Below are 11,875 nucleotides of genomic sequence, written 5' to 3' on the forward strand. Positions count from 1 at the left end.
ACGTCATCTTCTAAGCTTAGAGTAACATTAAAGGCGATATTTTCCAGGACTCTAACACTGCTTGGTTTGAAAATATCCTTAAATCATGATTTATTGAAATAACTCGTTGCCATCCACACAGTACTACTGTTTATGCTATTATTATGCGTTAATTTTGCACTAAAGAACACGCTTCTTGCTTATTTTTTTGCACTTTAAGAGACCGTCTCTGATTCGATGAAGTTAATGCGTCACGGTTGACCATGTTGCTAAATATGTTTCAATAAAAAGACCAGATAAATCCTGCATTGGTTTTTATGTGAATTATTTACACTGAGGAGTTTAAAGGTGATTCATTTATTTTTATTTAAATTAATTTGCATTAGCTCCATTTTTGTATTCCAGCTTTATGGAATCATAAAATATTGTAAACAAAAAAATATTATCATTCACATACTGAAAAAAAAATTAATATAAGAAAATATGGAATATTTTTGTAATTACAATAATTAAGCATTCTTTAATACATCATAAAGGCACAACTGCAAACTTGATTACAAACTATTGCATTTTTCCTGCATTTAAATTAATCTTGAATATGCTGTTTTCTTCTGTTGTATCTTCATTGATAAATATTGCATATTTTGCTATGATCTTACAACAACAACAAAAAATATTTGGATTCTTAACAAAAATGTCTTAAAAGAAATCAAGATTTAAACACAATAATGCTTTGCTCTCACTATATCATTGCACAAAGTCCCAGAGCATCAGTCTGCCAGAAAGTGGTAGTGATTTAAGACCATTAAATGTCTCTTATTCACCAGTTTCTATTCTCCTGTGAAACCTCAAATATTTTACATTTCTAAACATGTTCTATATTTAGTCAGAACATATCTATTAAATACAGAGAACTGGATTAATGTGCCAGTGATATGACTTAACCAATGTATTAAAGCTATAACCGCAAACTGTGTGTAGCACATCAGCCCCACCTGGATTATTTTAAGGAGTTTTTTAACCCGTAGCGCAGGTTTTTGTTTGTTGAATCAGCATCATTCAGAACTGTTCAGTGGCAGTTCTGGCAGCGTGGATGGCAGAGAACTCCGTTGACTCGACATCTGCATCCACCTGATGTGTCTCCAGCGCCCTGAGGAACCAACACCAGGTCCAGGTTAGGCGTCAGATGTTTGTGAATCACTGAACTAATGATTTAAGTAGTTCTGTGACTGACCTGAGGTCCCCATCGGGCTTGTTTGGTCACCCAGCATATCTCGGTCTTACACATAAGACAGCAGATCCAGTCACAGCCGTCCTTCTTCTGGACGATCACCTGACATTTGGGACAGTTCATCGCCTCGCCGTTGTTCAGGAGTTGCTGGAAAGGAAAGCAGTCAATAGGTAACAAATATTGCTAGTCTATTGAAAACAAAACATAAAGCACATTCAGTGAAGTCTGATTCCCGAACCAATTAACTGTATTAATTGTTTCTTTGTAGGGAATTAGACATAAAGTGCAAAAAGTGTAGCTTGATTCCCAAACAAGGACTTTTATGAATCAAATCTTTTTAGTGAATCAGAGTCAGACACATACAGTCTGACGAATGTGGTACAAATCCCAAACAAGTGACTCTTTTGAATCGGACTGTTTTAGTGAATCAAACATATATAGTGTGACCAGTGTAGTCTGATTAGCAAAAAAATTATAATAATTATCTTATGAATTGTCTCTTTGTAGTCAATCAAACACATACAGCAAGATCAGTAGCCGGGTTTCCATCCAAAGTTGCGAATTTAACTTTTGCGCAAAATTGGAATATCGCATAAAACATTTGCGAACAAGCAATATGTCCATCCAATGAGGAAAAGAGAACAAAATTGTCACATCCTGATAAACTGGCACTAAAAATCATAAAGAAATGTATGAGAAGCTCTGAATATAATAAAAAATTATATATAATAAATTTCTCGTGCCTAAGAGTAAACAGACGAAACATGATCAATTCTGGCAATTGGTTTCGGATGTGGATGCCTGTTGTTTGGGAACGCAGGGAGGCAATTTTACGTAAATGCAGACTTTGCTTGGGCATTCAGAATGACCATAACAACAATTCACGATACCCACCCACTAGTTAGTCAGGTTTTGCCGTCCCATTATGCAAAGTTACATGACTTTGTTGATGCGCTTAGAGGAATTTATTCGCAAACGGATTTCAATCTTACATTATTCACATGAACCCCTTTTCGTCAAAAACTATCTTAAGTGAGCATAAAAAATGTTTTTGCGATTTTTAGTGAATTGAACATAGACAGCACTGCCAGTATAGTTTGATCCTCAAACAAATGACCCTTAAGAATCGGCCCTTTTTAGTCAATCAGAAACATACAGCACAACCAGTGTAGTCCAAATGACTGACTAATGCATTTCCTTTATTCGTTAGTTGAACTGTTAAAAAATTAAATATGGGTAAGGAAATTCTTTACAATTTCCATCCCTAGTCGGTGATGTTTCGCAATTGCGAAAACCTCAAATATTAGCTAAAAAAGTTTAACTAATAAAATGTTTGCTTACATCTAGCATCTCTGCAGTCTGTCGGGCTGCGTCGTCATTCTGCGCTCGAATACGGAGGTCGTCCTGGTACTCCTTGCAGTTCATTCCCTTGTGAATAGCCTTGACACGCACAAGCACAGTCCTTTAGATCACCATTACATGCACTTCCAAACTAGACGTGAACGAAACACAAACAAACTTTGTGTTCACCTTGCAGAGGATACAGTTGGTCTCGCTGCAGATGTCACATGTGAATTCGTTCACGTCATCTTCGAAGATGCACCAGCCGGCGCAGTCGGGCGTCTTGCAGTGGTAACTGTTCTCACTGCGGGACTCTGCGATGTTCAGCCTCAGTTCTAGAAACTTCTGGTGCTCGTCCTGAGATAGAAGCTGGTGGGAAACAGTAAAGTCTGGTGTGTTTTATTAAGTGAACAGGTAACTCAATAATTCAGTTTTAAATAATACTTCAGTTAAGCTCGTACTGATCTGATTTCTCTGTCTTGAAGTTTGCAGTTACAGGAATAAGCATCGTCTCTATAAGGACATGCCACTTCTGCATCCGTGCAGTTCAGAACTGTTTCCTTCAGACATTCCCTGTGGGATACACAAAGTAGTATTTCAGTGGAACTTCCTGTTTATATTAAGTGATAAACAGTCTCACAGCACCTGCAGAAGCTGTGCAGGCACTCTCTCAGCACGGCGCCCTCTCCTGGCATGATGGTGCTAAAGCAGATGGCACAATCCAGCTCTTCCACATTCTCCACCAGACTGCGGGAATCCGTTTCCAGGAGTTCTTGGAAATTCCTCTCCCGTTCATCCTTAACGGACTACAAAAATAAACGGACAGGCCACATGCGTTATAGTTCTGTTTTTTAATGCAGTATTCATAGATGAAAACAGGAAAAGACAAAAACAAAAATTCCTTCTGCAGTTTATATAATTTATATCATCCAATTTTTAAAAGATGCTAATGGAATCATCTGAAAATCTAAGCATTTAAAATACTAGGAAACAAGTTACATGATATATTCACAATATATGTATATCATTTATAAATTAAACAAAATTAAATGTTTATTATGTAACTAATAATTACTATAAAAAAACTTTCATAATTGATTTAATATATATTTTTTCATATTGGTAGATAAAAAAGGACTAACTGGGAACCAACAACAGGAGCCTTTAAAATCCACAATCCACTAAAAAAATTAAAAAGCAATCATTTGGATTTTTTATTCATGCATAAAATTAATTAAGTTTTGCTTTAATGATTAAAACACTTATTTCTGTTTACTAGTTCAGTGTACAACAAATTATGAGCTTTTTTTGCTGTAAAGTACATCCATATGAAGACTCTAAATGTTCCCCATTTTCACTTTCCATTCATCTTTTGAAACAGTAAAGCTTTCATAACGTTCGGTATTTCCACAGTTTGTTCCACAGATGTAAACCTGGAGTTTTTGGGGGGTTTTCATCTCACAGTCCAATCCAATCTAACTAGCTCATTGTAGTCCAGTGTGTGGTGTCCCCTCAGCTAACCTGCTCGTACTGCAGGCTGGCGAGTTCCTCCTGCTGGAGTCTCCTGGTTTCTGCCTCGTCCGGCTGGTATATGTCAGGAACTTTATAGTTGTCAGGTCTCGCTGTGCTGCACATCTCACATCCTGGACGTGTCGGTTTGTTTAGAAACGTGCAGCCAGGACATGACCAACCAACCGGCTATAAAACCAAATAAAATGAATTATGATAGATAGATAGAGGCACAGAATAAAACAGAATAAGAGCACAAAAGACAGAGTGACAGAATGATAGAACAACAAATAGAATGATGACATGAGTATCGACAGAATAATAGATAAAGTGAAAGATAGAGTGTCAGAACCATAGAAATTGCAACAGACAAAATAAGGGATGAAGCTACAGATAAAATGATAGCTAGAGCGACAGAAATAGAACCTACAGTAGATAGAGCAACAGATAGAAGAGCTATAGACAGAATGATAGATAAAGTGATAAACAGAGCACCAGAACCATATATAGAGCAACAGATAAAATGACAAAATGATAGATAGAGCTACAAACAGAATGACTTCAACAGAGAATGATAGATAAAGTGATAAACAGAGCACCAGAACCATATATAGAGCAACAGATAAAATGACAAAATGATAGATAGAGCTACAAACAGAATGACTTCAACAGAGAATGATAGATAAAGTGATAAACAGAGCACCAGAACCATATATAGAGCAACAGATAAAATGACAAAATGATAGATAGAGCTACAAACAGAATGAATTCAACAGAGGATGATAGATAAAGTGAAGGATGAATGAAAAGATGAAAGACAGTTACAAAATGAACGACATAAAAAAATAGAGCACCATATAGAATGATAGCTAGAGCTATAGACAGAATGAATGACAAATAAAATGATGGAGGGACAGAAAGAGCGACAGAACCACAGATAGAGCAACAGATAAAGTAAACAGAGAACGATTGATAAAGTGAAGGATGCATGAAAAGATGAAAGATAGAGTTACAGAATGAACAATATCGTGTCATACAGAATGATAGCTAGAGCGATAGACTAAATGACAGAAAAAGCAACAAATAAAATGATGGAGCAACAGATAAAGTGACGAAAAGATAGACAGAGTTATAAATAGAATGACTGCAACAGAAAACGACATATAAAGTGGCAAATGAATGAAAACATGAAAGACAGAGTTACAGAATGAACGATAGAAGAATAAAGTGTCATACAGAATGATAGCTAGAGCGATAGACAAAGAGCAACAAAAAGAATGATGGAGCAGCAGAAAGAATGATAGATAAAGTGACAGATAGAGTGCCAGGACCACAGATAGAGCAACAGATAAAACGACAAAAAGATAGATAGAGCTACAAACAGAATGACTGCAACAGAGAGCAATAGATAAAGTGAGAGAATAATAAAAAAAGATGAAAGACAGAGTTACAGAACGAACAATCAAACAATAGAGCATCATACAGAATGATAGCAAGAGCTATAGACAAAATGACAGAATGGGCAACAAATACAAAGATGGAGCGACAGAGAGAGTCTTAGATAAAGTGACAGATCAGTAGAACCACAGACAGAGCAACAGATAAAACGATGAATAGAATGTCAGATATATAGACATAGAGACAAAAATAACAATACATAGAACAACAGACTGAACGATAGAGCTACAGAATGATGGACAGAAAGACAGACCTGAGGTTTGGGAGGTAGAGGAGGGCGATTGGCTCCTCTGGCGATGAGCTCTGGTGGCCGATGAGGAGGACGATCAACGATCTCGATTATATCTTCATTAAGAAAGAAATGCATTTCAGTAAACTCCAATAAAACAAGTGGTTCTTTTTTATTTTTAAATCCGAAATATAGGCCAGGTACCATCAATCCGCTTGTCCTCTTTCTCTTTTCTCTCTTGTTCCCGGGTCAGATTGGCAGCCTGGGCAGTAAGGATGAAGAGGAAGGCAGAATCATCGTGGTTTCTGATCCCGTAATGATACAAGGTTTCCCTGTCCTGGGCCAGACGCTTCCCGATCACCCAACGCTGAAGGGCCGGGTGGAAGTCATAGTCACGATTGATCTGGAAAACAAATCAGGAATGACTACAAAGTAAATGAGAGCCCCAGTTAAACTATAAATTTGGGTTTCAATTTCAAACAAGAATTTCTTCTCAGGTCTATCAGTACCATTATTCACCTTTTCTTTCAGCTCTGAGATTGTCATGTAAACTGGTACCATCACTGTTATTGGGATGTGGGCTTCTGATGCGGCGTCCGCCACTCCTACTCTCAACCTGCGTTCATACAAAACAAAACAAGACCATCACATATAGTTATAGATCCTCAGCAACAAGTGTTTCTCACCGCAAAAGAACCAGTCTTACAGCATACCTGATGCTGTCTTTAGCGTACGCTTCGGGATTTAATTTAACACATACTGGGAGTTTCAGATCCAAAAGTCGATTCAGGTATTTGGTCGCTTCATCTTTGTCTCTAGAGTTGATGGCGTCACTCAGCATTTGAGCTGCATCCTCCGCTGAGACAGAAACAATGTGATGTTAACAAGTGTTGCTGTGTTGAAAATGGGTCTTTTATATATATATGTATATATATATATATATATATATATAAAGATAGATATATAGATAGATATATATAAATATAGATAGATAGATAGATAGATAGATAGAACACTTACCTTCTTCTATATTTCTAGAGGCATCTAAGGCAGCCATACTTTAACATTGAAACCTTGAAAAAAAAGTAAAGTTAATATAGTTTGTTTTTTAAATAAATTTATTTATTTTATACATTAAAATAAACTTTAAATATAAACATTAGCTTTATATTATATACAAATACCGTATATAATATAATGTATAAAAATTACCATGGTTAATCTAACAATTGTTTTAAATAGTTACTATATTGAAATAAATATATTGAAATATTTGATTTTATTAAATATTAAATATCATATAAATATCATATATTATAGTAAATGTCCAAAACTGTAGTAATATATATATAAAAAGTACTGTGGTCGTACCATGGTATTTTTATTTACGCTGTGGTACTGATTATCAATTCCATCCATGGTACTAGACTCAGAAACATTTAAAATACATGCAATCACCAAGGTACTTATTGTTCATGTAAGTTTAAATAAAATCATAATAGAAATTACTCAATATACATGCATAAAAGTGTAACAAGTTGTTGTTAGGTAACAACAAACGTTAACAACAAACTTATACAGCTAAACGAATATGTAACCATCGCTCGCTCAGCTCAACATGTGGAAATAAACTTACCAACCATAGGACAACAGCATCTAAACACTCTCCGTGTTCGTGTTTGTATTTAAACGATACCGTGTTGATCAAAACACGTGAGCTCTTCTGAAAATTAGGGAAGTTTGCAGAAATGAAAAGTGAAACGAAGTGTATCAGGAAGTTACAGTCAGGAAAGTCGCAAAACAGTTTTGCGCAAGCTTATGAAAAAAAAGCGGAAGACATTCTCAGATTATGCTATAATAATTATAATTATTATTATTATTATTAAAATGAAAAAAAAAAAATGCCATCTTTCATTGAATCTTTCTTGGATTTTTTTTTTATTATTATTATTGTCCGCCATCACGTTTTCAATAATTTCCCTATTGTTGTTTAATTCATTTATTGACTTTTATCGAGGTGTTCTCGCGAGATTTAGTAGAACGAGAGGACGCATGGCGCTGCGCATGCTGTGAATAAAGGACAAACAACCAGTCATTCTGTAAGTTTATCTGTTTTCTGAACTCTTAACAGTTAGCTGTTTCGTTTCATATTTAAATGCATTATGTTGTTTTACATAGCGGCTAGAGACTCTTTGACTAGTATAAGTGTTTTTAGAGTTAGAAGCTGAAACACAACTGGCACGTGAGCTGTAAGACATGGAGCTTCCATAAATGTGTGAATTACTCTAATTTTTTTTTTTCAATTTCAGTTTATTTATAAAGCACAACTACTGTTGACCATTGTACTGTACAATATAATTTACCATTAACATAATTAAAACATAAAACTTCGATAGCCGTTATGATTTTTTTTTTAATTATTATTATTAATATTTAAGAAATTTGAAATAATTTGACAATGGATTAAAAAATAAATGTGTAAAAGACACATTCTTATACTTTAGATTAAAGTATTTTTCGCAAATATTTCATAAAAATGTAATTAAACAAAGTAAACACTGTAACCAACAGGGCACTCAGTATTCTGGGAATTTTGTGTGCTCTGGGAGTCATGTTTTTCAAATAACACCAGGGTGACCCTCATTTAACATACAGCACACAGTGAAAATGACAAGAATATGACTGGACAACTGAATAAAGTGCAGCATAATATGAAATCATGAGTTTATAGTTTAAGGCATTCAATTCACATGGACTGACCATCCCGCAGAGAACACGTTGCACAAAAAAAGCACACTTCACAAGATCTCACAGCTGGATTCGACTAAGTTTGCAAGGTTTGTGAAATTAAAAGTTAATCGATATGAATTAATGCGTTTATATCTTTCTTCATTTAAGCATACTTGCAGACTTTTTGAAAAGATTTCATTGTCAAACTACAAGTTATGGAGGACCCTTCAAAATTTGAGCGATATGTGTACAAAAATGCTTCGGTTTACCATTATATGAAGATATCTCTGTAAGTGTCATGAGACAGGTCAGTTTTGATCTTGTCATTTTTAATAAAATATTTAGATGGTGCACATAAAATGGAAAAACCACTTAATTTTCTTTATTTTTAGAGTTTTGGAAGATGGAAACAAATATATTACTGATGCACAGTTCAAACAATTGATCATCTGTGGACTTAAAGACCTGTACGGAGAGGTGAGCACACAGTATGTCTCTCTTTGTTTACAATTTATGAGTGTAACAATGCAGTCATGATTATTTTCTAAATAATGCAATGCTCCATGAAATTTAAAATATTAGGATTCATATCAGATTGGTTTGCTACAAATCTTATTATTTTTATTTAATTTTTTGTAGACGCAAAATATATTTTAGATCAGCATAATACATTGAGAATCACTCAATAAATAATAAATTATGCCAAAATGTAAAATAATTATGTCATAAGTATATAAATAATTAATAAATGTCTTTTTTATTCTTTAAGCTAATCAATAAATTTTATTTTAATTTTGAATGAAATATTTTAATTATAAAGTCTTTTATATAATAAAAAATAAATAACTAGAAAAATAATAAAATACAATTATTCTATATTCTTTACAGTCTATAGACCATTTTATGTGTTAATATGTGTTAATATGAGCAGTAGTAAATAATTTTTGACTTTATCATGATTCCTGACTGTATAATGACGATTTAGTTTTTTGTATGTCAGGTTGGAGCTTCTTTTCCATTTGATTTGCTTAAGTATGATCAGAACAAACTGACCGGGATACTGAGAGTGTACAACAGGTAAGACATGCTCATAAAACAAATCTTGTACACTTAGGCCAAAGTGTTAAAACATGGTTTACTTGAGGTACAGAGCTGTCTATAAACATGGATAAATTTGGGGTGTGCCTCAGGGCTCAAGTTTAGGACCATTTTGATTGCAAAATTCTGTTGTAATTAGTGTTTGAAATGCAGAGCAGAAAGATTTTTTTCTCAGAAATTAATAAATGTATGGATTTGTCCAACCCATTTTGTCAGTCTAGTCTAATCATGTTCATTCTTAATATTCTGTTGTTTCTTTATCTTAGCGGGCTAGTGAAATTGTGGAGTGCATTAACGTTACTGGGATCATATCAGAATGAGGCTTGTGCATTCAGAGTCCTGCAGGTATGTTTTCCCCAATGTTGAAGCTGATTCAACATTTACTTTGCCCTGAGTTTGCAGTCTGTTGGCACTAGATGTCAGTAAAAAGCTTGTGACTCAATTGTAAATCTGCCAGGAATGACTAGACAATTTTAAATGACCATTGGCATTCTGTCTGCCAAACTGTCTGTACTTTGCAATTTGCGTCAGATCGCTGATAGGCAGTTACTGTGGCAGCTGTTTATCTCATTTTAGAAACTGAACCCCACTGAACTTCTAATCCATGTCACAGACGTAAGTGTTAAAAGCAACGCTAATTTTCTTTTTATTTATCATTGCAGGTGTCGCCGTTTTTACTAGCATTGTCTGGGAATAGCCGTGAGCTGCAGTTTGGAGACCAATTGACACTGTGAGGTGGGCCTACAAAAAAATACCTTGGAAAAAATGACATTTTTTCTCAGAAGAATTATATTCAGCAGGAATATATACCATTTTTTCAACTCCGCATTGACAGTTCCTGCATCCCTGACAGTAGGGCACAGGTCGCTTTACGTGGGTGAACGGGCCTCGCTAAACAAAACATTCAGTGCCAGAGATGTCGCACTTTTTGCTGAGCTGACGGGGGACACAAATCCTCTCCACCTCGACCCCGAATATGCCAAAACAACCTCTTTCGAGTCCCCCATTATTCACAGAGCGCTGATTAATGGTCTGATCTCAGCAGTTTTGGGGACCAAGCTGCCCGGCAAAGGCTGCGTGTTTCTCTACCAGGAAATACGCTTTCCGGCACCCCTCTACATCGGAGAGGAGGTTGTGGCGGAAGCGGAGGTCAAAAAAATTAAAATGTCCTTCGCTTTTATTTCTGTTTCCTGCTCTGTCAAAGACAAGGTGGTCATGGAGGGAGAGGTCATGGTCATGATGCCACAAGACGCACAACAATCATGAGGAATCTGAATGAATGCTGTTGTTCAGTTTTTTTATGTGCTCCCAGGAATTAAATGGTCTTTCTTGCTTATTTTTGTTCTCCTGAAATGTTACACTCATTCAGAGTTGAAATATTCCTTGTTTCCTGTTTTCTGAGAAGCTGTTTGAATAAAAAATAGTGTCTTACAAAAATAAACAGCTTTTTGACTTCATTGTTTGGTGTTAATAACTGGCGGTATCTAACCTCAGAAAAGAGATAATTTTCATATATTTTCAAAGAATTGATTAAAATCGTCATTTAAAAATCATAAGGTTGACATAATAGTAGATGACATGAAATGAACCAGCTGATGTCAGCTTTCAAACGAAATCAGTTGAACTTTTCCCCAGTAACTATAACTTTAACCCAAGTTTTTTTAATAACCTTTTACTTCGTTCTCGGTCATTTAACTTCTCCCATTCTTTCTCTTTGGGTTAGTGGAAAAACAAATACATACATGAATCATGATACCTACATTTATATATTAATACCATAATAATATACATGCATACATTTTTCTCAATATTTGGCTGTGCTTTATGCTTGTACATTATATGCAAACAATGATATGTATTTCTGAAAACAATAATCTAATGTTTGACTGCTTAATATGTGTGCATTATATGGAAATAATCCCACTATAAATACAGAAACGACAACTCACCGAGTGCTGTTTACATTGAGTCACGTTACTCCGACTGGTCACATGATATCCCCTTGACAACATTTAGCTTCACTGCTAGCACCTTCGCAAAGATACAACGCTTGCGTTACGAACTCCAAATGAAAATTCATAACAACAGTTGCATAAATAAAGTTGAAAATGGTCCGTTTGTTACTTTGTAAAGTTTCACTTTAATCCGAGCCCCACAAGAAATAATATGATTGAATTTAGCCCTGAGCCCTATGAGGTTTCCTGTTTGATGGTACGTTATTTACTAAAACGTGGCGTCATTTCTTTTTTTTTTTAAATCATTTTTATTGCAAGAATAACACATCACAAGCAGTATACACA

The 11,875-nt window shown here is 35.1% G+C and overlaps 2 protein-coding genes across 4 annotated transcripts; one reads left to right on the forward strand and one right to left on the reverse strand.

Moving 5' to 3' along the window:
* Positions 1-479: 479 nt before the first annotated feature.
* LOC113039518 (ranBP-type and C3HC4-type zinc finger-containing protein 1-like) lies at positions 480-11,795 on the reverse strand. Of its 3 annotated transcripts, XM_026197412.1 has the most exons (14): positions 11,525-11,794; positions 7,384-7,470; positions 6,768-6,820; positions 6,461-6,605; positions 6,267-6,363; positions 5,952-6,150; positions 5,772-5,863; positions 4,073-4,249; positions 3,197-3,357; positions 3,013-3,124; positions 2,741-2,920; positions 2,552-2,650; positions 1,214-1,357; positions 480-1,129 (listed from the first exon to the last, which is right to left on the reverse strand). In XM_026197412.1, the coding sequence occupies exons 3-14, from the start codon at positions 6,802-6,804 to the stop codon at positions 1,049-1,051; spliced, it is 1,524 nt and encodes a 507-aa protein (XP_026053197.1). In that variant the 5' UTR covers positions 6,805-6,820; positions 7,384-7,470; positions 11,525-11,794; the 3' UTR covers positions 480-1,048. The 3 variants fall into 3 exon arrangements, with proteins under 3 accessions (XP_026053197.1, XP_026053199.1, XP_026053196.1); XM_026197414.1 differs by lacking the exon at positions 7,384-7,470 and having other exon boundaries at positions 11,525-11,795; XM_026197411.1 differs by lacking the exon at positions 11,525-11,794 and having other exon boundaries at positions 7,384-7,590.
* LOC113039519 (ribonuclease P protein subunit p14-like) lies at positions 7,670-11,004 on the forward strand. The gene is made up of 6 exons (XM_026197415.1): positions 7,670-7,846; positions 8,646-8,766; positions 8,870-8,954; positions 9,478-9,554; positions 9,842-9,920; positions 10,238-11,004. Exons 2-6 carry the CDS (start codon positions 8,693-8,695, stop codon positions 10,307-10,309), a joined length of 387 nt encoding a protein of 128 aa, XP_026053200.1. The 5' UTR covers positions 7,670-7,846; positions 8,646-8,692; the 3' UTR covers positions 10,310-11,004.
* Positions 11,796-11,875: the final 80 nt, after the last annotated feature.

Source organism: Carassius auratus, chromosome 22 (genome assembly GCF_003368295.1).
Source record: "Carassius auratus strain Wakin chromosome 22, ASM336829v1, whole genome shotgun sequence".
NCBI lineage: Eukaryota > Metazoa > Chordata > Actinopteri > Cypriniformes > Cyprinidae > Carassius > Carassius auratus.

Excerpts from the sequence above, each read along its gene's own strand:
- LOC113039518 (XM_026197414.1), bottom strand. The coding sequence starts at position 6,804 with ATGGCTGCCTTAGATGCCTCTAGAAATATAGAAGAAG. Across the intron at positions 5,864-5,951 it reads AGAGGACAAGCGGATTGATG|ATATAATCGAGATCGTTGAT; the intron begins GTACCTGGCCTA and ends TTCTTAATGAAG. Across the intron at positions 3,358-4,072 it reads CCAGCCTGCAGTACGAGCAG|TCCGTTAAGGATGAACGGGA; the intron begins GTTAGCTGAGGG and ends TTATTTTTGTAG.
- LOC113039519 (XM_026197415.1), top strand. The coding sequence starts at position 8,693 with ATGGAGGACCCTTCAAAATTTGAGCGATATGTGTACAAAAATGCTTCG. Across the intron at positions 8,767-8,869 it reads CATTATATGAAGATATCTCT|AGTTTTGGAAGATGGAAACA; the intron begins GTAAGTGTCATG and ends CTTTATTTTTAG. Across the intron at positions 9,555-9,841 it reads ATACTGAGAGTGTACAACAG|CGGGCTAGTGAAATTGTGGA; the intron begins GTAAGACATGCT and ends TCTTTATCTTAG.